This window comes from Cydia pomonella, chromosome 4 (genome assembly GCF_033807575.1).
Source record: "Cydia pomonella isolate Wapato2018A chromosome 4, ilCydPomo1, whole genome shotgun sequence".
Taxonomy (NCBI): domain Eukaryota; kingdom Metazoa; phylum Arthropoda; class Insecta; order Lepidoptera; family Tortricidae; genus Cydia; species Cydia pomonella.
Genome location: NC_084706.1, coordinates 3,487,005 through 3,513,000, shown reverse-complemented (window position 1 = coordinate 3,513,000; position 25,996 = coordinate 3,487,005). Strand labels below are relative to the sequence as shown.

The 25,996-nt window shown below is 36.5% G+C and overlaps 2 protein-coding genes across 3 annotated transcripts in view; one reads left to right on the top strand and one right to left on the bottom strand.

Moving 5' to 3' along the window:
- The window catches only part of LOC133516863 (uncharacterized), a 219,099-nt gene that overhangs the window by 20,378 nt on the left and 172,725 nt on the right, over window positions 1–25,996 (top strand). The window lies entirely within an intron of this gene.
- On the bottom strand, window positions 15,067–22,947 carry LOC133516862 (uncharacterized). Of its 2 annotated transcripts, XM_061849871.1 has the most exons (6): window positions 20,386–22,947; window positions 19,869–19,987; window positions 19,143–19,283; window positions 17,969–18,676; window positions 17,466–17,625; window positions 15,067–16,203 (listed from the first exon to the last, which is right to left on the bottom strand). In XM_061849871.1, the coding sequence occupies exons 1-6, from the start codon at window positions 20,558–20,560 to the stop codon at window positions 15,695–15,697; spliced, it is 1,812 nt and encodes a 603-aa protein (XP_061705855.1). In that variant the 5' UTR covers window positions 20,561–22,947; the 3' UTR covers window positions 15,067–15,694. The 2 variants fall into 2 exon arrangements, with proteins under 2 accessions (XP_061705855.1, XP_061705856.1); XM_061849872.1 differs by lacking the exon at window positions 19,869–19,987.

Sequence of the window (25,996 nt, the reverse complement as noted above, 5' to 3'; positions counted from 1 at the left end):
TACACGCACAGAACGCTTTTAGATACACATGCCCAAACGCACTGATCTGTAGATTAATTTAAGGCTGTAATAACGTTTAAGACGCACGCGTTTCTCTTCCACATGGCGCCCGTTAGTTGAAATTGTTTATCTTCAATCTGATGTGTATAGGTATGACGCTAAAATTTTTGTAATAAATTTCGGTGTACTCATAAAATTAAACGGTTAGGTTTTGCAATTTAAGTAGAAAATCCGAGGCAAGTTACAATCTTTTATACTACGTACTAAAATTATGAATTTATGACGGTTTAGTAAGTCTGCGAACCCGGTCGCGGCATGGAGGGCGGAGTAAGAAAACAAAGGGTGGAGGGCCGGACTACTCGCTGCCCTAAGGGCATTTTCTCTGTAAATGTTGCCGTGCCTCTCTTTGTCGTTTTGTGCGCCGGTGGGTCGCGAGAGGGCGCTATAGACAACCTCATTTACCCTCTTTAACAGAAACGCTAGCAGTCGACTCCGTGAAACCGCAGGTGTGGCGGTAACTTCAGCCCATTAACATTTCACTGTTTTGTTTACAAACCCCAGTACTTATTGTAATTAATACGTTTTATGTTTTACGTAGGTATATAAGTCGTTACTGAACTTCGAGGGCGTAATCACATTATTAATGTAGTAGAAAGTTTACTGGCCTAACCTAATGCTATCTGTCCGTATTACACACATACATACTTGTATTAACAAAGTTTATTTTTATTATTATGTAACCTTAGTTATGAGAGAAAATTACGCAGTTATATTATATACGTATATCATAATAATGGTCACCTAAAGGAACATTTTGCTAGGGGTGGTTAATTGGTTATTCTGTTTAGTTGCCCGACAAGGCTGAGTGAATATTTCACAAAATAGCCTGCCGGACGGGCGCTTGGGATTCAACCAGGTACATATTTAATTATCACTCGCAATATTACCTACCTATCGAGATTGCCATTCAAATAAACATGACGTTTAATTATTTTAATTTATTGGATATAATTTATATAAAATGTAGGTATATCACTAAAAACTAAAACTATCAGCATAGTAAGCAGAATAGGTTCTGCTTTCCATTTTTAGTTTCGCTATGTCCGTCTATTGAGAGAGAGGTTGAGAGTGCTAGGCTTGGTCTTAAGTTTAACCATTCAAAAACGAAAATAATGATGGTAGACCGAGCAATCTACTTCCCATCACTCATTTAATATGAAAAAGTGAGTGAATTTGTGTATCTCGAGTCGCTGATAACCCATGACGGTGGCTGCACTGACGAAATACGCCGTAGATCTGGCGTGGCCAAGAGTGCTATGGCGAACCTCGACAAGATCTGGAGGAACAGAAGCTTCTTCGAAGTCGTTCAACCAAGGTGCACTTGACTCGATCTTTGGTCTTCTCGATCTTTGTTTACGGTGCCGAGTCATGGAGCTTGAAAAGTCACGACTTGGCAAAAATCGACGCATTTGAGATGTGGTGTTGGCGAAGACTCCTACGCATACCCTGGACGGCTATGAGAAATAATAAGTCCATCCTAGAGGAGCTGAAAATCACCATACGGCTCTCTACAATATGTCAAGAACGCGCACTCAGCTTTTTTGGTCATATCATGCGGTCTAAAAAGCATGACCTAGAAAGGCAGATTATCTCGGGTCAAATGGATGGTAAGCGTGCGCAAGGAAGAGCACCCACACGAGATGGTCTGATGCTCTGAAGGGGATGGTTGGTGGCCACATGCAGTGCGTGTCCACACAATATGAAGACGGAGCATACATGATCGCGATCCTCAGCAGTTAGGGACCGAGGAAGAAGAGGATGTCCGTCTGTCGTTAAAAGTGCTAGAAAGCTGAAACTGAGACTTTTTCCGATTTCAGTCGTAAGAACCTTAGTTAATAACCACCAGCCGCCTTGTATTTCCGGTAACGGTGGAAATTTAACAACATGCATAAAATATTTATACATACATAAAGTGTAAATTAAATTTATGAATGTTAATTTGGACTTGATTATCACTACAACATTAACATAAGCTTGAACTTTGCCTATGCCCGTAAAGAGAAAACTTCAATTATCCCAATAGGTTTACGAAGAACGCCACGCACGTGTCTCGGATTATTCGTAATTGATGGGCCTGCGTCTAATCTCTGCACTTTGTTGCAAACGCTCTGAGCCCAGCGCGTGCGGGCTTTTATTGGCGACTATCATTTGAATAGCTTAGAATAAACATTTTATTTGTGAATGCTTCTTCTTTTGATAAAATTTTATTTTCACATAACCTATTTATTCGGAAAAGTGCTTTTTCTTCCCTCCTAGGAGGGATCAAAGTGGCACTTTTCTGTTTTAGGACATTTTATTGCCACTATAAAATATTAACACAATGAAATATGAAAATATTATGCACACAATGGATTACGTGCATATATACAATATTTTTTAGCATAAGTAAGTAATTAATATTTGAAATATAACACAAATACAAATATTTATTGAAAATAATATTGTACAGTGATAGCTTTTAAAGACTAAAGGACTTAAGGGCTTTAAGGATTGTGAATCAGGCGCATCGTTCAGGATTTAATGTACGCTCACGCTGTAAATATGTCATTTTGCTCCCTCGAGACGCAATCAACTATTATTAATTTCGAGATATAAACCTAAACTAAAGTTATAGTATAAATATTATTTATTAATTTCCGTAGTTAACTATCTAGATATCCTACGTTGTTATTTACAAACAATTTAAAAGTATACAGTGAGAAGAAAATAAATACCATCTACATAAACCAGGGAGAACATAACGCTGACCTAAAAGTGTAAGAATTCACCATCAATGGCAGTAAAACCTTTAATGTGCCGGAGGAAAAGAATTGCAGTGAGAATATTTGAAGCGCATTTATTCGCTAAGAGCGTAATTTAGCAGGCCGTTGTTGCGGCGGCGTACTTTCGCGTGAGCTTCTTATCTGTAGATATTTAAATTCCAGACTGAGCCTCAAAATAGTTCAAATTAAACGGAGCTTGTAAATTAAGTGTTGCTATCACGCAATCCTCGGGAAATAGCTCTAAGTGGTTCGGTGTACGATCTACTATTTTATCCGCTCTGACTTAATGACAACGTTTTAGAAGCGATTTACATTTCTTGTTCATTGTTGTTGTTGATTTTACTGTTTAAAAGAACCGGTCAATGTTTGCGTGTCGGCCACACGAATTAGGATTGTAAATATGAGATGCGACTTCTAATTAATTACATGTCGTAGTTGATATAGCACAAGAAACGACAAGCATTAAAAATCGGCCAAGTGCGAGTCGGACTCGCGCACCGAGGGTTCCGTACAAACCTGTAAGTATATAAGTAAAAGTTCACCCATCACGACAACCGAGTCATATCAATTATTAAAAATATTTTTATTATATGATGTAACTAAATATTTACGGTTTTCGCAATTAATCCTTTATCTGTGCTATAGGACGTTGCTTCGTACCAAATTTCAAGATTCTGAGTTCACGGGAAGTACCCTGTAGGTTTTGATTCCTTTGCGAGTGTCGAAAAATTGCGGAATATTGTGGTTAAAGAATTTTTTATTGATATCAAAAGCAATATACATTTCACTTAATGAGAAACATACATGCACTAATTACTTCTATGTTAATTTGTTAGTTTGCGTCCGTGAGCCACAAATTTGCAATTCCAATTTTAATTTTACTACTTTAAGTATATTTAATTCTTAAGTTAGGTAACAATAACATAATAACAACAATTGTGTGAAGTGAGGGTATAGTGGGTAGAAGTAAGTTTAAATACATACTTAAGTTAAATACGCCGTACACCTGCACTAATTGTAAGTAGTGATCAGCGGTAATTGGCCAGGGCCGCATTTAGGTTTGGATTATAGGGATGTTATTTACAATATAAGTTTTTAGATTCGTTTTAAAAATGCTCATGGTGTTAGATTCTTTTACATGTTTTGGTATCTTATTATAATTTTGTTGATAAAAACAGAAATAGAATTGGGGCGAGGCGGCGAATAGCGATCGCTCTCGAGGGTAAACACCCGACGATTGAATGTTAAAACTTAATTCAGGTCATTTTCAACGCTGGAGCAAAGAATCTGTTATTCTCCCCAAAGGAAGCGATTACCTTTTCAATATATTTTATGAAGCCATTACGATTCTTTCGCGATGATGTTTTTACCTCCAGGCGATATTCTAACATGGTGAGATATTAAATAAACATACCTATTTACCTACACACATATCATAAACATTCTATGATGCCTTAAAAATCCGTAAATAATGACCAACATTAAGATAAACTGTTTTGTTACAACAAAATTTCTTACCTGTGAAAATAATGTAATTGCTTCATTAAAAAATTTTTAATAAAAAATAAATAAATATCATTTATTTCAGACCTTGGTCCATACAGTGTTAGTTTGACTTACTCTAAAAAGTTATATCATATTATTATTGAAATAAATTAAACTTAAAATATTTTAGGGTTTAAACTGGAGCCAGGCACATATACCAGTAATAACTACATACACTCATGTGAGTCATGTGTATGTAGCTACCACTGAGTATACCCTGGTCCAGTGCACAAGAAGCTGACTGTCAAACCTGTCAGCTATAACTGCCAGGAGACTGTTGCGGTTGTCCCACAGGCGTATAGCTGATAGCTGGTCCATAGTGCACATGTATAGAAAGTAGGGCAAAAAGCTCGAAACAATGTTATTTTTACTGGCGCGGTGCAACGCCTAAATCTATGTGCCAGCATATTTGCTCTACTACTACTACTCTAGTCGCCAGCGCCCTACGCTCCCTTTTTACATCCTCGTCATCCTTCATGTTATCACACACTACATGTCCTAGGTACTTAAATACAGATACTTGTTTTAAAGGGACGCCATTGAGCAATACCGGGGGAAAGTCATCTTTACATTTATTACTAGGCTTAAAAATTACTACATCAAAATTTATTTGGTACATTCAAAATTCGAACATCTCTGAAAAAAAGCAATTCGGTTCGATCTCTAATTTTATACTACTCTTTGCCTCTATTCTATTATCAGTCGAGATGTCTTTTTCTTCGACATGAAATGTCAATTGCATACAATTTTGATAAAACTCGCATGTTAGTTTGTCTCGAACGATACGAAAATAGGCCTCCGACTCTAGTTTGTCTCTGAATTAAAAGAAACTACGAATGTGGGACATGCATGAAAAAGTTTTCATTTGCCGGCATTTGACGTACAGTTTATCTTTTAATTAGTCTTCAATATAAAATGAGCTTGTTTTGTTGTTTTTTAAGTAACTATAACAAAAGTCTCGTTTAAAATGAGCGATAAAGATATTTCGGCGACGCCGCCACATATCCGCGAATTCCGCCAAAGAGCAACGACGCCCCAATGTTGGCTGTAATTTCGGTTAGTGAATATATAATAGAAAGTTTGTAATATGTGTGTAGATAAAATAGTGTATGTAACTCTACATAATTAGGCATTAAAACACAAGTGTGGGTTTAAGAAACACAGGCGATGGGCTGTGGAACGCCAAAACACGGTGGTGACCGCGGAAATCACGAGTGGGGACCTCTCGCTGCACAACGTCGTGTCGGCCATGTTGCGCAGCAAGAGGGCATGGAAGGAAGTTGAGCCCTTTTGCGAAACCGTGATTTCCCAAAAGGAAGCAGCGGAGCGGTTGCGCGAAGATAGTGCAGATGAGCCACCGCTCCGGCGTAGGCGGAGAGGGAGGAGACGTAGGCAATATGCCCTAGCTAACAGCTAGTTCCTCCCCCTCGTAGAGTCAGTGGGTTGGGGGCCCACACGGAACGGCTCTGCACGTCTGGGAGGAGAGCCAAAGCGTCCTGGTTCTCTTCCTCATCGGCGCGGGTGTCCGACACAGGTTGGTCGGGCTGCCGGGGGCTACGCGGATAGAATGCCGTAAGCGATCCCATGACGGTCCCCTAACGGCAAAGAGGGTGACGCCGCAGGGGATGTTAGTGGGTATTCTCATCCCCTTCCTCTGGCTAGCAGAGCATACCACCCCCTAATGTGCTTCCCCAGCCCGGGGGTGCGTCAAAAAAAAAAGGGTTTAAGAAACGAACCAAGTAAGTTCCATTTTTTCATTATGTAGCAGTCACATAAACTACTATTATTATGTAGCTGCAGCAATTTATTATTTTTTAATAAATTGATTTACACTCCATTTCTCACTTCTTTTGTGAAACAAATACTCAACTGAGTTGTTGATTTATCATAAAATAAGAAACAGTCTTTTAAAGGTTATTTATTTAATGTATTCCATGTTGTATCTGTCGCTTCTAATTTATGCTCTCGCTGCTGAAGTGAAAAATTGATTTGCCTGACTAAGATTTACACCTGCGTTGTGCCTTTAGAGTCTTGCTAAACTTAAGATTTTGTAATAAGTAGTACCTACACGCTACGCTCATGATTCTACTATATCTGTCTGATCTGTCACTTGATCAGGATACAAAACTCTACTCTAGAGGCCTATTCAGATAGCAATTTCTTGTTATCAGACGGATATGGTCTGATTAGTCTGTCAGCTGTCAACAGTGACAACCAGATTCTCACAAAAAATGTTTGTCTCTACTTACACGTAGTAATATTTTTAAAATATGGTACCTTTCAATATACAATCGCCTTTAAGCCTTAGTAGCATATTTGGAATTATAACTGCTCGAAAGGTAGGAAGAATGGCAACATATATGTAGGGGCGTGCTAATAATAACGTTTTGCTTTGGGACACAAAAGGCTGAAAAATGCACATTTCACCTAGGAAGGCCGACTTACGTACGAACTGAAAATTTTGACGAAGCATTTGAACGTCAATTGAGGAACTTTTTATTGAAAAACCCACTATATTCAGTGAACGAATATATGAACTTATTGTAAAGCTTTTGTTCGACTTTGATTTTAATTTGAATTTATTGGATATTTTGTATGATTTTTTATTTGATATATCGTTCTTAGTTTTTAAGATGACGATCATTATTAGATATATGTATTTCTAATTTTTAAGTTGACATGATTTTACATTGCTTGCTTATTTATTATTATGTATTTTTTTCCATTTTTGACATTTAAATTGCAATATGCTGACGATCATGATACAAATTCGTGTAGATAGATATAGCATAATTTATACTGTAATTTATTATTATGAAATAAATAAAATGAAATCAAATCAAATATGGGTCTAGTCGACTGTATAGTTATGTATATAACTGGTTCCATTTTTATCGCCTGTCAATATGACCGTCACTTTCGCACTTACATACTTGTTAGAAAGTGACAGACATGGTGACAAAAAATGATAGAGAGCCAACCATCATAGATTACTCCTCACCTACTAAAAAAGTTGCCTTATGCTCCACAGCTCGAGGGTATTAGAGGGTTGAAATTGCACCGCAACGTCTAAAATAATGTTTTAAGGTTGAAAGGTAACATTAATGAAAGTCAAGTTGGCCGGCTAGCCTGAGGCTGGTGTTTGAGCTACCTAACACTTTAGTTTACACAACGATTCTACAAATTAAATTTACATTAAGCAAGTAGTTTCCTAAAACAGTATTTTGGATGGATAAGTATTCAATTCACTTGCCGGCCTGAATGAATCATTGTATACCGTAAAGACAAATACTTAATTCTGCGTATATAAAATCATTTCAAAAAATCCGTAAAGATATAGAAGTGGTTGCAAAATAAAATATCTATTCAATTTTAAAACAATGTTCTCTTAGTAGAATAAATCCTCTCAATATATCTACGAGTATTGCGAACAAGAATACAATTTGCAACTTAGTTAAATTCTCAATCTCATATCTTATTTGTGCGTCCTTCAAACTGAAACTTATTACGCACATGAAAGGGTTGCTATTGCAATTTTATGATTGAACAAAATACGAGATTTAGAGAACTGGGCAATTTACAGCCGGCATTTACAGGTAGACAATAAATACGAGTGGATGAAGCAACTGTTGTGTTTCGTTAGATATGCCCCTGGTTTATTGAGACGGCCCACCCGCTTCCTGCCACTTTAATATGAGAAATGATACCGGGAAGAGAATCAAATAAACACCAAATTAATGCTTCACAAAAGAATTGAGAAGATAAATACGGATTAATAATCAATATTCATTTTTTAATTAATACTATAGTAGATGACAGTGATCATATAAGATAATATGCAGATTATAATATAGTGTGCGAGCGAAACGCACGCGTGAGAAATAACAAAATGATATCATATTTACATCAAAATATAATTTCGGATTGGCCTCCAAACCATACTAGAGCACGATTTTTAAAATTAATCTGAAAAACTTCGTACTGACTTTTTTTAACTGCAGTCTGACTATATTTACAAAGATCCTACACCATTTTAAATTTTGACTCCTCCATAAATATTCTGTGACGTTTCATTGTAAACTTTCCTTTTTAAATACGGATACAATAAACCATGCGCGCCGTGGCTTCCCGTTCCACCCTCCATTTTGAATTTATTCACGTTTCTCCGAAACCATAATAACATTGCGAACAATTTGTAAAGTATCGCGAAACTTCTCAATCTGGTCGAGGTTTTTTTAAATTCATATTCCACTCGGTCGTTACTCGAGAACTTTTAACAGTTTTATGCATACCCCGTTACCCTTTGGCTTTTGGGGCGTGTTGTTACTATCATTAGGTTTTTTCGTTATCGAATTTCAGAATGCAACTATAAAGAAAGTAATCGTTTGTACCAATTCTAATTGGAAGATAATTTCAACGGCCGTACGGCAGTGACCCTGCCTATGAACTAGGAGTTCCCGGGTTCGAATCGAATCCCGCTCAGGGCATTCATTTGTGTGTTTATCACGAATATTTATTCCCGAGTTATCGGTGTATTCTATGTATGTATTTATCTATAATCTTCTTCTTCCTCGCGTTGTCCCGGCATTTTGCCACAGCTCATGGGAGCCTGGGGTCCGCTTGACAACTAATCCCTAGATTTGGCGTAGGCACTAGTTTTTACAAAAGCGACTGCCATCTGACCATTTCAACCCAAAGGGTAAACTAGGCCTTGTTGGGATTAGTCCGGTTTCCTCACGATGTTTTTCTTAACCGAAAAGCGACTGGTAAATATCAAATGATATGTAGTACATAAGTTCCGAAAAACTCATTGGTACGAGCTGGAAATTGAACCCGCGACCTCCGGATTGCAAGTCGCACGCTCTTACCGCTAGGCCACCAGCGCTTTGTTGTGTATTTATCTTATGCGAACTGGCAAGGAGTGGTATGCCCTGCCCGAGTCTGCGTTTCCGGATGTACTCATGCGGAAACACAGACTCGGTCTCTTCAAGGAAACTATCTGCACTCAGAAAAAACTATTGTGAAAATAACAAAAAAAAGTTGCTAAATAGGAGCCGACAGAGTTAAATTGCGGGCGCAGCAAGCTTAATTTTGCGAAAAAATATTGCGAAAATGACAAAGCGGAAACGTTTACTTTGTGAAAAAGCACATAGCGAATTTCACAAAGTCAAGTTTTTCACAATTTTACTCTGTCGGCTCCTATTTCGCAATTTCAACTTTGTGAAAAATCATATAGCTAATTTCACAAAGTGACATTTTTCGCAATTTTACTCTGTCGGCTCCTATTTCGCAATTTTAACTTTGTGAATATTTAGCAATGCTGACATTGTGGAATAACGTTGACAATAAAACATAGTAGAAATTGTGGTTTTTAACGTTGCTAATTTAGCAAATCTTTACATTGAAATATAAACATTGTTAATCTAACAAATTTAGTTTTTAACAATTTTTCTTTGATGCCTATTCTGAACATAGCTATCTTAACAATTTTTATTTTGTGGTTTTATCAATGCTGACGTTGCTAGCTCAGCAGTGTCATATTGTGCAGATAGCAATGCTGACGTTGCTAATTCCTCAGTGTTATATTGCGGGGATAGCAATGCTGACGTAGCTAGCTTCGCAGTGTAACATAGCGGGGATATCAATGCTGACGTTGCTAGCTTGGCAGTGTAATATTGCGGGGTTAGCAATGCTGACGTTGCTAGCTCCTCAGTGTAATATTGCGGAGATAGCAATGCTGACGTAGCTAGCTTCGCAGTGTAATATTGCGAGGATAGCAATGCTGACGTTGCTAGCTTCTCAGTGTAATATTGCGAGGATAGCAATGCTGGCGTTGCTAGTTCCGCAGTGTAATATTGCGGGGATAGCAATGCTGACGTAGCTAGCTTCGCAGTGTAATATTGCGAGGATAGCAATGCTGACGTTGCTAGCTCCGCAGTGTAATATTGCGGAGATAGCAATGCTGACGTAGCTAGCTTCGCAGTGTAATATTGCGAGGATAGCAATGCTGACGTTGCTAGCTCCGCAGTGTAATATTGCGGGGATAGCAATGCTGGCGTTGCTAGCTCCGCAGTGTAATATTGCGGGGATAGCAATGCTGACGTTGCTAGCTCCGCAGTGTAATATTGCGGGGATAGCAATGCTGGCATTGCTAGCTCCGCAGTGTAATATTGCGGGCATAGCAATGCTGACGTTGCTAGCTCCGCAGTGTAATATTGCGGGGATAGCAATGCTGACGTTGCTAGCTCCGCAGTGTAATATTGCGGAGATAGCAATGCTGGCGTTGCTAGCTCCGCAGTGTAATATTGCGGGGATAGCAATGCTGGCATTGCTAGCTCCGCAGTGTAATATTGCGGGGATAGCAATGCTGGCGTTGCTAGCTCCGCAGTGTAATATTGCGGGGATAGCAATGCTGGCATTGCTAGCTCCGCAGTGTAATATTGCGGGGATAGCAATGCTGGCGTTGCTAGCTCCGCAGTGTAATATTGCGGGGATAGCAATACTGGCGTTTCTAGCTCCGCAGTGTAATATTGCGGGGATAGCAATGCTGGCGTTTCTAGCTCCGCAGTGTAATATTGCGGGGATAGCAATCTAACGTTGCTAGCTCCGCAGTGTAATATTGCGGGGATAGCAATGCTGACGTTGCTAGCTCCGCAGTGAAATATTGCGGAACTAGCAATGCCAAAAGTCCCGAACGACAATAGCTACCTGAAAAAATACAACAATATTTATATAACTAATTTTTATTAATCAAAAACAGTTACATGTCCATAAGAATAAAAAAAAATACAAATAATGTAGATAATGCCTAGTAGGAAACGATAATTAACATAGGTAAGAGTTTCCAATGAGACATCAACTATTTACTCGTATATCAATCAAATTCAAACACCATGTTTCTTCTAAATTAACTACTGAAATAGGTAGCCGAATCAATTTAGCCATGATAGTTGATAACCCGGGCCCGTACATTTCATGCCATTGACTGAACAATGACGTCCCGCTACATAGAGTATGATTCCAATTAGTATTTTGGTAATAATTAATCATTTGTTAACCTCTTTAGATACGTAAGAATCAGTTCAGAAACGTCTAACTGACTTTCATCTTGTCACTCAACTAGATAATAGATTATTAAATAATACATATATGTGATTTTTAACATCGATTTTTATTTTTCTACACGTCTGTAGGTAAGTTATCGAAATTTGTAGTATTGTAAAAAACCTCCTTGTATGTTAAATTCTGTAATTTTTGCGTCAAAGACATGAAATGTACGGGCCCTGTTGATAACGGATGTAATGCACATTATAAAAATTAAACGATTAAGATGTTTATTTGCAGTTCCTTTTATAGGATAAAAAGATTTAAACGCACAAAACATACATATGTACAGTCAGCTGCATAGAAAAGGTACATCCCCTGCATAGAATTTTGTATGCAAAGGTGCTAAGCTAATAGTATTGTTGACTGCACATACATACAACGGTTCTTGAGATACATATTTTTGCACTTGAGGTCAAAAGTATTGAACATTTGTTATTTAAGAATTATTACCCAGTTACCCACTACTTCTTAAATAAATTTGCAACATTATTTTTTCAGTAGACAGGGGTGGGACACTTTACTACATGGACAGACATTAGGTACCCTGAATACTGTAGATAATATAGAAAAAAAGATTTAATTTTTGTTATAAAAATAATACGAACTGCTTTCGAAGAATTTTAAATAGGTTAATTACATACAATTATTTAAGACGCTATGTTATTTTGAAGATCCCTTTGATTTAGTCTTTCTATCGGTACAGTTAAATAGTAGGTTTTTCACATTTAGCGGGTTAGATTCCTGGATCAGGCAGGCTTTTTTTATTAATTCTTTGAATGCAGTTGGTATTGTTTTAAAATAAAAATAGACATGAAGCTATGTTTACTTTTACTCGTCAAATATTTGGTGACAACTGGCTAAATATATCGGAACACAGCCTTGCACCTAACTGTATATTGGAAATATAATTTACTATATAACGTACATGCATTAAGCTGTTTCCTTTTCACTTATAAAGAATGACCGCGTCGCATACATTTAACTTGGAGGGTTTAACAACTGGAGACGCCTCGTCTGTAATTTTCTGTACAAAACAGTCTGCCGATTTTTGCGGGGGAGGGGCACGTCAAATGTATGGCTATGTTTACGTAACGTAGATAAACGTATTTGAGGAGTTGTCACCAAATATTTGACGAGTAGAAGTAAAAATAGCTTCATTTCTATTTTTATTTAAAAATAATATGAACTGCATTCAAATAATTTGAAAAAAAATCACCTGGCTGAGCCGTGAATCGAACCCGTTAAATGGGGAAAAAATTAAGCATATATTTTTACCTGCTAAGTACTGCTATTACTCAACAACAGTACGTGAGTAGTGTAGTTTTGTACCCTATTGTAAATTGTGGAAATACTATTAATACATCAGATCACTACTACATGCAAGGTGTTTCCTAAGACAACCGTCTTGGCCTAGGAATTACATTATAAAAACTAAACTTAGCATATTCTCATTGCATGAACAAAACTGTTTACATAATCAGAGCTATTTCTATCAATAATCATCCCATCATATTTACGGTAATGTAAGATTTGATTACTTACTGTAAACTAAAATACGAACAAAAATATATTTAAAATATAAATTGTTAACACTGTTCCACTGCCCTTTCGAACTTAATTTACTAAACTTAAGTTATTTGTGTACGTAAGCTGGGAAATGTGTACCTGATGTCTTCAGACATTAATAAATCATACTGCTTAATATCCTGCATGCAACCAAATATGGAAGAATAGGCAGAGTTAAGGGTATGCATTACCTGCATAAGTAATTGTAATCATACTATTACTAAAAAATTATTAAATCTTACTCTAGTTCGGTTAATTAAATCGGTTTACTTAGTACGATATGATACTCAGGAAGATTAATGTTATGCCCAATGACTACACAGTTGCATACGAACGGATACTGCATTGTCTCTTGATCAATGTATATGGGTGATAATTGTAATGAGTCCAGTACATTATAAGCATGGTAATGATTATCAAAACCAATTGTTTGTAAAGGCTTAGCCTTTAAAATAATCTTAGACACTCCATCAACATATATGTCATCAACTTTGGAAAAATAAACGTTTTCTTCATTAATAGCAGTAACTATTACAGAATTTACTTGGTAGCGCTCAGAACACTTTGCAGCCCAACTCGCTTTATATAATTTTGTATTATCTGACCATTGCATTTGATCTAAAATATGTTCGCATTCACTAACTGGTACTTCTGCTTGGCCCCCAAACGAAAGAGGCGAACGAACTGTTTCTTTCAAAAAAATGTCATTTAACATCAACTGATGCTTTCGAGCTACTGTCAGTGTCATGTTAATTCGGTTATTTGTTGATTTTGCAGCTAACTTGTTAAAGCGATGTTTAGCTTCGTAGCGCATTGAAGACAGAAATCTCAAGGGACCAAAACGTAACATTGCTGAATGATAGTGCAGTAAATTGTGAAATTTAGGCTTAAGACTTTGGTTAAACAGTGTGATGTACATTTCGCAAAATTCAGCGATCATATACTTAAAATAGTCGATTTGCTCAGATACGAAACGGGGTGACATGATAAAATCTAGAACAGTCATTAATTGAATATACAGTTGCCAATATTTATCATGTCTTGGAATGAAATCGCCAAACATTACACCAAAATACTTGCAAAATGTGTTCATTTCGGCAGCATTTAAACGTATATTGCCTTTTCGTAAATTGGACATGGCCAGCGTGACGGGCTTATCTTTTTTATCGGGACCATATTGAAATGAGGAAATTTTGTTATTAACTATATCAATTGTAAGATATTTCATTTTGTCTACAAAAACCACAAGTAAAGAGCACATGACGTATTTGGCACAGCCTTCGTGCATATCATGCATTACATCAAAACCCATTTGCGAAAATAAATTAAAATTTTCTATGTCAAGCCATATACATTTTTCTTTGACGCCTGTCAGAGAAGAATCATTCGTTTTTAAATCATCCTGGTAATTTGACTCGGTCCTTAAGAGAGACTCATCTTCATAAACCTGATTTGCCATGACTTTTTTCTCTACTTTACATGTTCTGCAAGGAAAATTGCATGAAAAACTTTCAACAAATCCTAATACACTATGCAAGCCTAAATTATCTCCTAAAATTAACGATAACTCAAAGTAAATTGTGCCCTTGAAATCTGGCAAATCAAAAACTATTCCATACTTAAATAAATCATTAAACTGGTCAATCAGGGGTTGAAATATTATACGATTGCCAAATTCCACTCTGTCAGTTGAATGATAGAGTAAGACTAAAAATATGTTACCTAACAGGGAGGCACAATAGTACGGCAGGCAAGGAAGAGAAATGTACGCGGCTCCTAGTTTGTGCACCCCACTATGACTTCCCAAAGGATTTAAAGTCTCGAAATCGTCAATTTGTAAAAATATGGGCATTACTATCTTATCTCCATGATTTTTCTGTCTCCAAAATGAACCATGCATATAATGCTCTATACTGTTTGACGTGTCATGAGCCATCAGTTTTTTCATAGCATCGATGGTCTCATGCAGTATGTTGGGCAACGAAAAAAATCTGTGCAGCACATCTCTAATAGGTATTTTATGGGCTATGCACTCTACTGCTTGGTAATAAGTTTTACCGTTCTTTTTTACGTAATCAAATCGTCGCCCTACAGTATAAGGCTCAGGATTAATTAAAGTACCATTGCTTTCAAAGAACTGATGTCGTTTATAAGTTGAACTAAACATCTCTAGATCAGTTGTCAGTTTTGCTACGGCAGAGCTAGATGTCACTGGTAACAGAGGTTTGATTGAGAAAGTGAACATGTTGTGAATACCGCTATAAACTGTATCTAGCACATTGTTCGGCAAATGGGGATTACTATACAGGGATGAGAAAAGTTGACCTAAAGTGTCGCTTAGCGGCGGTGTGTTTTGTTTGCTATTACTCTGTATAGTACTATTATTTTCTCTAATTTGCATCTCGGTTGCACTACATACATTATATAATGGATCATTATTCACGGTAGAGGTCTCTTGTTCAATAGCAAAATCCTGTACACTTGAAGCCTGTTGTAACATAGAAGAATCTGAATGTTGTTTCAAATAATGACGCCTAAATGAATTGTACAGATGATAAGTTCTCCCACAACCCATGTTTGGACAAATATAACATTTACCTGGATGATAAAATGTAAAATGGGCTTGAAATTGCTTCATTTGGACAAAAGACCTTTTACATATTGCACACAGCACCATCGTGTCTGTTAGAAACAGAAGCAAGCAAATCTAGCATAGGAGTGCCTTCAGTGTCAAACTTGCTCTTCATTACATATATACTTCTTTGGATAAACATCCAGACGGGGGCACAATCTTTTGAATATGGTAAATCTAATGCCCATAGAATTTTAAAAGTATTTGAAACAGCTTTACAAATACTGGGAAATGTGTACCTGATGTCTTCAGATATTAATAAATCATACTGCTTAACATCCTGCCAGCAAGCCCCAATGGCAACCAAATATGGAAGAACAGGCAATTTTTTTTCCTGCAATGTGGCCTTCCGTTTACAGAAGTGGCTTTGAAGGTCCGATGTAGATGGCACCAAGCTTAAAAACGCGTTGCTTACTTCCAATCTAGAAGGATTCCAGGGTCTTCTGACGCCTTTCACGGGAACAGTGTGCATCTGCTTCAGCAACAGGGGAACTGCTAGGAAAGTCGCAATGTTCGCTTGTTCCTCTCCCGCTGCAAAAATAAGTAATACTTAGTATGGTTAACGATAACTTAAAGTTTCTATTGAGTAAAATTCACCATCTCCTCTATCTACAGTATCTCACTTCCAGGTGGCATTAGAAAAATCCAACCTGTATATAATATGTTATTTTCATCACACTTGCTTGAAAAAGATCTAATATCATGCAGGTGTACTGAAGGACAAAGGCATATATTGTTCCCGCGGGAGTTATGGTTTGTGAAATATAAAGCTATAACTCCCTAGGGAGTTACATCTTTTTTTTATTTTATTATGTCACTCCTACTACTTAAAATAAAAGATAAAGTTTCTGTCGTGTCGTACGAGGAAGTTAAAACGCTAGCCAGCGAAGCGAAGAGTGGCCATTACTCCACCGACAAGAGCATTAGCTCTTAAATATTGATGATGACTACTTCATTAGAAGCAAGTTTAACATATGAATTTAAAATACTAACGTTTATAATTAGATATTTTTGTTCATGTTTATAAATATTTAATTTGATTAATTTAATAGCCGTTCAAAATATTCTTACACAATTTAAATCGTGGCTGAATGCCGGATGGGTCTGTGCCTTCGATGCTTAACCTGTCAAAAAATTACAATATGGCGGACGTATGTCTGAAACGTTACCGTATTTTATAAATGATTTCGCATAAAATTTAGTTTTTTCTTTCATATACTAGCCGTGTCTTATCCCACCTCGACATTGGCAGAATCATCAACACCTTAATGGAGTCATAACACGAAAAATTGATTGATTAGTTTTTTCCTTCGCAAGTCTGAAAAACATTCTGTGTAACTCCGGGAGTAAGAATATTAAAAACTCGAATCTTTAAACATTACTCAAACGCCAAGCTACGGGGCGCAAGGGAGTGAGATAATGTAAACCTTACTTTAAAGTATTAAGGTTACTTTGACAGCGTCCGCCATAACACCTATAGTTGTCCTTGGCGCTGTGAGCGCGACTAGTAACTACGACTTTAGGTTGTTCTTGGCGTTCAAAACGTTAATTAACCTTGCACAATGTACTAGTATTCATAGAATACATACTTAAGTACTTTATTTAATAGGAAAGTTTTGATGGACAGCTGTTTTACTTATTGGAGGAGTGTTTATTTATATTGCAGTGCCCTACAGGGTATCATTATTTGAACAAATAAAACGTATGTACCATACTGTATTTACATATAGAGGTAATAAAGGCACTGATTACGGATATTTGTTTAATTTAGAAAAAAACATAATATAACTTACAAGTTGCAAGATCCAAAACACTTTGAATAGATGTGTCAGCTCGTGTTAGCTGTTCTGCCTTCTCATCTAGTAATGATAGCAGGCGCCCTTTCACTACCGGGAAATTTTCTTCGAACTTTCCTTCTATTTCAGGGTATATTTTGTCAAAGTCACTAGCCAGCTGAAAATAAACAAAAATCAAATCAAACATTTGTTCTTCAAATAGAGTTTAAAAGATCTTTCACAAAACCAAGAATGTTGCTAGTCATCAATCATCATTAATAGTCATACAACAAGAAATGTTGCTAATGTATAATGCACTCTCACTGAGTAAAATGCAAATCAAGAACTGAGACGTATGTAATGGCACTTCATATATTAAAATCCGCTAGATGGTTTAGGCAGTAGTTGAAAAACTTAACCCCATTTTGGCAGTTGGGCTTAAATTGATGAACTCTGCCTGGTGATGTCATGAAGTCTATGGTATAAAGAGACTTGATTGATTAGTATTATCTTTGACTCACCAATACATAGCCCCAAGGACATTGCAGTGCTGGGAAGATGGTCAAATAACTAACGTGGTCGCCTTCTTGCAGTGCAGCCATGCGTTCATGTAGACAGCTGTTCCATTTTGTTTCAACCAATTCTCTTGGTGAAGAAGAGTGCTTCAACCACTGCACAGTATCTTTTTCAGATTCTTGATTGGTAGTTATTATTTGAAAAGAATCAGGAAAAGGTCTAACCCGTGCAGGAGATTTGACAGCAGATTTTTTCCTCTTCTTTTGTTCTTCGCTGCTGTCGCTGCTTTTGTCGCTACTGCTGTGACGGCTTCTACTGCGGCAGCGATTCTCTGCATTCAATTTCCTTCGTACTGTTATTAACCGGTTTACTATTAAACCACTGGCCTGAATAGCTGTTCCATCTACAAGTCGAAAAGGATTATAATATACCCCCTTTGTTTCACCTGGGAAAAGCTTTATAATTTCTGATGTCCACGTATCCCAGATTTCTTTTCTTATTGGGTCAGTGTTTTCTTTCAATTTCCGCACCTCAGCCTCAACAATAAGGGCCGTTAGTATCTTTCGGTCACTAGAGGATAATACTTTTTTATTGAGGAGAGGTTTCCCAATACTAGAGCTCTCTAAAATTTGTTTGAGAGATCGGCCAGTCGTAGTCCCTAGGAGTTTGCTTGCATCTATAAACTGTAAGTCATCACAATTGATGTCCCATTCCTGAAAATCAAGTAAGCACTGAGTTACTAAAAAACTGGAAGTCAGGTCATGTGATTATTTGGGCACATCATAATATTTAAATAAAATAAATACATGAAATAAATATCTAGGGACAATCTTACACAAATCAACCTAGTCCCAAAAAAAGCACCGCTTCTAATATGGGTACCTACTAGATGATAATATAAATACTTGTAAAGTTAAAGATATACTTAATACATAGAAAACACCCAAATGTGTTTATCACACAAATATTTGCCCTGACCGGGGATCAAACCCGGGACCGCAGCTTTGTAGGCAGTGCACAGTGCTACAACCAACTCGGCTAACTGGTCATTAATTTAAAAAAGTATATAGTAACATATGTACAGTCAGCTGCAGAGATAGTTGACCCCCCCACCCCCCTGCATAACAAAAACATGATCCATCTTAAATACAGAGTATAGTTTAATATTATTATAATTACCAATAATTCAGCTGATGTTGTAACAACAGAGGATAAACTAGATTTTTGACTACTTGATGGAATCACGAAGGAGTCCTGCTTTTGAATTGGAGCTACAGCAAGCTGTACATCTACATCCCTCGGATCATTTTTAACTTCTCTCTATAAAGAAAAAATAAAGTTAGGAGTGATTAATTTAACCTTAATGCCCATTAACATAATATGTTGAGCAAAGATAAAGTAGTGTATGCAACTGCATAAGATTATGTATTTTAATACACTTCGTAATCGTATCAATATCACATTTGGCTTCGCCTCATGTTTGCGAACTCGTGTTTTTAAACCCCCTTCTTTTTAAGTTTAAGGCCCAGGCACTCCAGCTGCGTACCTATGCGAACACCTGCACGTGCGCGAATTCTTAAATGTTGGAAACGTGCATGCGCACGTAATGCAATCAGTATTAAATAACTAATGTTACCTAATGTATTAAATAATGTTTAAACAGTACAGCATGCCAAAAAATAACATGCATTTTTTTATATTTTTATCAATAAACGATCTATCTATACATCATAAGGATCCGTATATTGCATACGTGTACGTCTTGGCAATGGCATACGCTTCTGGTGTAGCCGGGCCTTTAAAACTAAGGACATCTAAAGTATAATCAATAAAATTGACTTAAAGTAATGGAAACATCTAAATTTTGGATCAAGTAGGTATATGAAAAAAAATTAAACTGCTCACGCGTTCTCTCTCTCGATCTAGCGCCATGCGCAGTTTTCCTTTCTGAACTATTGCCGGGACCAATATTGACAGTTCATGGTCATTCGCGCTTAGCAAAAAATCAAGATCCGCGCCCTGATCTATAAGCATAGAAATAAATAATAAGTACTACATATTTAACACATTTAACCCACTGCACTGTCATGGCGGTAACAATGCTGCCGGCAACGTTTTTTGCAGAGTAATGGATTTGTCTATGGGCCTTCAAATGGCCATACTTTTATTTCAACGTGTAATTTCAATGATTTCAAGAAAAATAATTAGTAAATGGCCATTACGATGCAGACATGTCTACAAAAAATTTCCAACATTGCAATCCAAAATAACCTAAAAATTATTATTTCTAATTCGATTAAACAAATCTTCGACTTCTAATAGTTTATTTGGATGAAAGAAATATCGATTAGTAACGACAAAGTCACTTATTATATTAACTAGTTAGAACTTAATATAAATTATAACCACAATTATAACTTACCATTTAGCGATCCATAAAGGTGTATCAAATCACAGTTGAGCAGAAACACACTTAAGTCGTCCATCCTTTTAATAATATATTTTTTCACTATAACGTTGTACTTCTTAAAAAGAAAAAGTATATTTTTATAAAACAACGTTCGGTGCGTTCGATGCGTAAGCCGACGCGTCCTCATCCTACGAATGTTGCCAGCGAAATGAACGATTCTTGTGTCACTTTTGCTAAGGACTAAGTCAACATCACTATTTTAACTAAGTTCACATTGTGTTTCTAGCCATGCTGATATTATCTCGCAATGTAACAGTTGTGAAATTATTAAGTTGAGAAATTTTTCCCTTGTGAATTCCGCAATTCTAACATTGCGATTAAGGCAATCAAATACCTTTCTTAGAATTCCGTTTTTAGGGTAAAGGCATGAGTAAGGAAAGCAATAAAAATAATTAAGTACGTTGTTCCTTATTAAAAATCGTAAACCTGCTCTAGATTTAGCGACACTAACTGATGCTTTGTTTTCATATCCCAGGCACAAAATGGACAGTTCAATTTGTAGCACCAATACTTGTTATTTAGATATTACGTAACAAAAGGTGTACAATTTCAACGACTAAATCTATTAATTTTAAATTTTTGCTCTAAAATCGTTACGGGGCTCTTAAATGCTGACCTAATTGTCAACTTGAATGTCCAGTTTCGGGAGTGGTCTTTAGAATCGAAGCAATAGGGATTATTGAGACTATTTAATTTTTGCGTCCACACCACAGCACCACACATTGTAATTGAGAAATTATTCAGATTGTGCGAAAAAATGCCCCGTCTGGGTTAGCCTTATTTGTATTTTGAGCTAAATTTTTTTTTAATTACTATATATTTATCCAATATCCAAAATTTATTTCAAGTCTAACTACATGCAACTACAATTATAAAATTGCACAATTTTCGAAATACCAACGAACATTTGTAAAATAACACAAAAAATTACTTAACTGTAACATTTGAACTGACCCAAACCCAACCCAAATTTTCGCGATATTCTCAAATTCAAACATTTTTGAAAATACCTATATGAACAGTACTGGCCAAACTGTGGTATCATTTGTGCACATTGACTTGTCAATTTAGTTCGCCTGATTCTGGAGGCAACTTTACATAACCTGTAGGCATGCACTGTGGTGCAAGTGACTTTCCTCAGTATAAAATGCTGTTTAATAAAATGGTGTTAGTAACACCTATATATACTAAATGCGTCACTTTATTTCCAGAATTAATACGAATTTCATTATGAAAATTCAGTGGGAAGTAAATACGATCTCGTTTCGCGATACTAAGCTAATGTTTACCTAGATATTAGCTTAGTATCGCGACGCCCTCTACTTACTAGTATGTTATCGCAGTCCTATTCCTAAAATATAAAGTAATATGTGTTTATACATTAGGGGGCATTTGCGGCACTTGCATCAGTATAATAATTTAGGAGGTATCGTAAAACTGAATTGACAGAGGCAATAACTAATCTTATCTTAACCTTTTGAGCGCCAAGCGGTGAAGTAATTCGACGTGACTCAAATGCTAAGCAATAAACCAAATGTATGGTTTTTTCTATAGCGGCAAAATTAAATGACGTCACGACATTCCACTGACGTGATTTGCCGTTTGTGGTAGTGAAAAGTTTAAAATGAAAAACCTATTATTGGATTATTTACCCTTGTAACACCTGCAAACATTGTAAATCAATTTAAAATTTGTAGTCCGCAGAGTTCTATTTTGTGATTTTAACAAAGGCACTTTTAAAGTTGCTAAAATTACAAGGTATAAATCAGTGTGCTTGCGAACACTGTCAACCCCCAAACTTTAGCCGTGTAGATTCCGCAAAGTTCTATTTTGTTATTTCGACAACGGCTCTTGAAGTTGCTAACGTCACAAAGTAAAAAAACAATGTGGCGGCGAACATTGCGAACCGCACAAACTTTACCTGTGAAGATTTCGCAGAGTTATCTTTTGTTATTTTGAAAAAGGTCCTCAAAGTTGCTAACATCACAAAGTATAAATCAATGTGCTTGTGAACACTGTCAACCCCCAAACTTTAGCCGTGTAGATTCCGCAAAGCTCTCTTTTGTTATTTTGACAACGGCTCTTGAAGTTGCTAACGTCACAGAGTAAAAAAACAATGTGGCGGCGAACATTGCGAATTACACAAACTTTAACTGTGAAGATTTCGCAGAGTTATCGTATGTTATTTTGACAAATGTCCTCAAAGTTACTAACATCACAAAGTATAAATCAATGTGCTTTTGAGCACTGTCGATCCCCAAACTTTAGCCGTGTAGATTTCGCAGAGTTCTATTTTGTTATTTTGACAACGGCTCTTCAAGTTGCTAACGTCACAGAGTAAAAAAACAATGTGGCGGCGAACATTGCGAATTACACAAACTTTAACTGTGAAGATTTCGCGGAGTTATCTTTTGTTATTTTGACAAAAGTACTCAAAGTTGCTAACACCACAAGGTATAAATTAATGTGCTTTTGAGCACTGTCGATCCCCAAACTTTAGCCGTGTAGATTTCGCAGAGTTCTATTTTGTTATTTTGACAACGGCTCTTGAAGTTGCTAAAGTCACAAAGTAAAAAAACAATGTGGCGGCGAACATTGCGAACCGCACAAACTTTACCTGTGAAGATTTCGCAGAGTTATCTTTTGTTATTTTGAAAAAGGTCCTCAAAGTTGCTAACATCACAAAGTATAAATCAATGTGCTTGTGAACACTGTCAACCCCCAAACTTTAGCCGTGTAGATTCCGCAAAGCTCTCTTTTGTTATTTTGACAACGGCTCTTGAAGTTGCTAACGTCACAAAGTATAAATCAATGTGCTTTTGAGCACTGTCGATCCCCAAACTTTAGCCGTGTAGATTTCGCAGAGTTCTATTTTGTTATTTTGACAACGGCTCTTCAAGTTGCTAACGTCACAGAGTAAAAAAACAATGTGGCGGCGAACATTGCGAATTACACAAACTTTAACTGTGAAGATTTCGCGGAGTTATCTTTTGTTATTTTGACAAAAGTACTCAAAGTTGCTAACACCACAAGGTATAAATTAATGTGCTTTTGAGCACTGTCGATCCCCAAACTTTAGCCGTGTAGATTTCGCAGAGTTCTATTTTGTTATTTTGACAACGGCTCTTGAAGTTGCTAAAGTCACAAAGTAAAAAAACAATGTGACGGCGAACATTGCGAACCGCACAAACTTTACCTGTGAAGATTTCGCAGAGTTATCTTTTGTTATTTTGACAAAGGTCCTCAAAGTTGCTAACATCACAAAGTGTAAATCAATGTGCTTGCGAACACTGTCAATCCCCAAGCTTTAGCCGTGTAGATTCCGCAAAGTTCTATTTTGTTATTTCGACAACGGCTCTAGAAGTTGCTAACGTCACAAAGTAAAAAAACAATGTGGCGGCGAACATTGCGAACCGCACAAACTTTAACTGTGAAGATTTCGCAGAGTTATCTTTTGTTATTTTGACAAAGGTCCTCAAAGTTGCTAACATCACAAAGTGTAAATTAATGTGTTTGCGAACACTGTCAATCCCCAAGCTTTAGCCGTGTAGATTCCGCAAAGTTCTATTTTGTTATTTCGACAACGGCTCTTGAAGTTGCTAACGTCGCAAAGTAAAAAACAATGTGGCGGCGAACATTGCGAACCGCACAAACTTTAACTGTGAAGATTTAGCAGGGTTATCCTTTGTTATTTTGACAAAGGTCCTCAAAGTTGCTGAAACCACAACTCACAAATTACACGTTGTGCAATGAGCAAAGCCAAACCATGTTAAATTCGCATTTTTTACTATGCTATTATGTCAAGGCATCGAAAAATTGATAGTTTAACAGAATTTTTATTGTTAGTTTCGCAATAATTGCGTTTCGCAAAAAAAAAGTTGCTGCGCTAGCAAAGGCTAGGTTGTCAATGTCCCAAAGTAGTTTTGTTGTTTTATCAATAATTCGTTCGCAACGTAAAACTGCAGCCTTGTCTCCGGATTTTTCTCTGAGTGTGGGTATCTTCAAGGCTAGGGTAAATAGGTATCTCATAGGTAAGCGTGCTCCACCGTAGACCGCATCATCACTTACCATCAGGTGAGATCGTGGTCAAACGCCTGCCTATCTTTATATATAAAAAATAAATAAAAAATAATTCTTTCTCTGCGGCCCTGACCACCGGCAGCTTGGGCCCTACCCCGCTGCTGGCGGCTCCCTAGGTTAGGTTTTTTATAATGTGTTTATATCTTTTGTATTGTTTTGTAAGTGTTTTTATATTTTACTTTTATATACTTATATTATTGTAAAAATCCTAACCTAAGAAAAGAAATAAAAAAAGGAAATAATAATAATAAGGATGTATATCGTCGCCTACTAGTCCTACTACCTATAGTACCAGACTTGCTTACATAGTTTTTAGCTAGGTCGATTCATGTATGATTGTCCCCAAATATTTATTTATTTTCACATCCCTTATTCGGAAAAGAGCTTTCTTTCTTGCTAAGAAGGATCAAAGAGGCACTATTCTTCCCTGTTAGGAGGGATCAAAGTTAAATTTTTCTATTTCTGGACACATTTTTACTTCTTTTTTCCATACTATATTTAAAAAAAAAAATTTGAATCATAATAATTTCCATGAGGAAATTATTATGATTCAATTTTTTTTACTTCTTTTTTCCATGCTATATTTAAAAAAAAATTGAATCATAATAATTTCCATGAGGAAATTATTATGATTCAAATTTTTTTTTAACCTATGAAGGTGCTAGTGCTAGAATATTGCAGTAATACGCTATAATAAAGCTAATCCTACGACAAACAACAAAAGTGGAATAATAAGTGTGAAAAAGACACCTAACTACCAACCTATTGCGACTTTTCTTTATTCTAAAAAATTGAATCATAATAATTTCCATGAGGAAATTATTATGATTCAATTTTTTTTACTTCTTTTTTCCATGCTATATTTAAAAAAAAATTGAATTATAATAATTTCCATGAGGAAATTATTATGATTCAAATTTTTTTTTTACCTATGAAGGTGCTAGTGCTAGAATATTGCAGTAATACGCTATAATAAAGCTAATCCTACGACAAACAACAAAAGTGGAATAATAAGTGTGAAAAAGACACCTAACTACCAACCAAAGGTAAAGAAGAACGTTAAATAACAAATAAGTAACTATCAAAACAATTTTTTCGCATTTATAGCATATGACCAAAGAATCATACGACTGACAAAGACCTCGGCCCTCACAACAAAAAAAAAAACATGATTATATTCGAATTTCAATCTTAACTTATAGTTATTAACATAGAAATTAATGTATCCCACTTATTTCAAATTACAAAACAATCAATTTAAATACAATAAATCGAGTCGCTCCATGTCAGCAACAATATCAATTTCGATGTTGTCGCCAGCATTCGTGGACTCAGTTGCTGGCGTCATTTCCGACTGTTGGTCACAACTATTGAGCGTCGATTAAATTGAATCTAACACCTCGATATCAGGGTCCGACCCGAAGAGCAAAAAAACCATAAAAACGACACCCATATTGATATTTAGTAAATTTAACCCCATCGC

Excerpts from the sequence above, each read along its gene's own strand:
- LOC133516862 (XM_061849871.1), bottom strand. The coding sequence starts at position 20,560 with ATGAGGACGCGTCGGCTTACGCATCGAACGCACCGAACGTTGTTTTAT. Across the intron at positions 18,677-19,142 it reads CAACATCAGCTGAATTATTG|GAATGGGACATCAATTGTGA; the intron begins GTAATTATAATA and ends CTTGATTTTCAG. Across the intron at positions 16,204-17,465 it reads TGTTTTGGATCTTGCAACTT|CGGGAGAGGAACAAGCGAAC; the intron begins GTAAGTTATATT and ends TTATTTTTGCAG.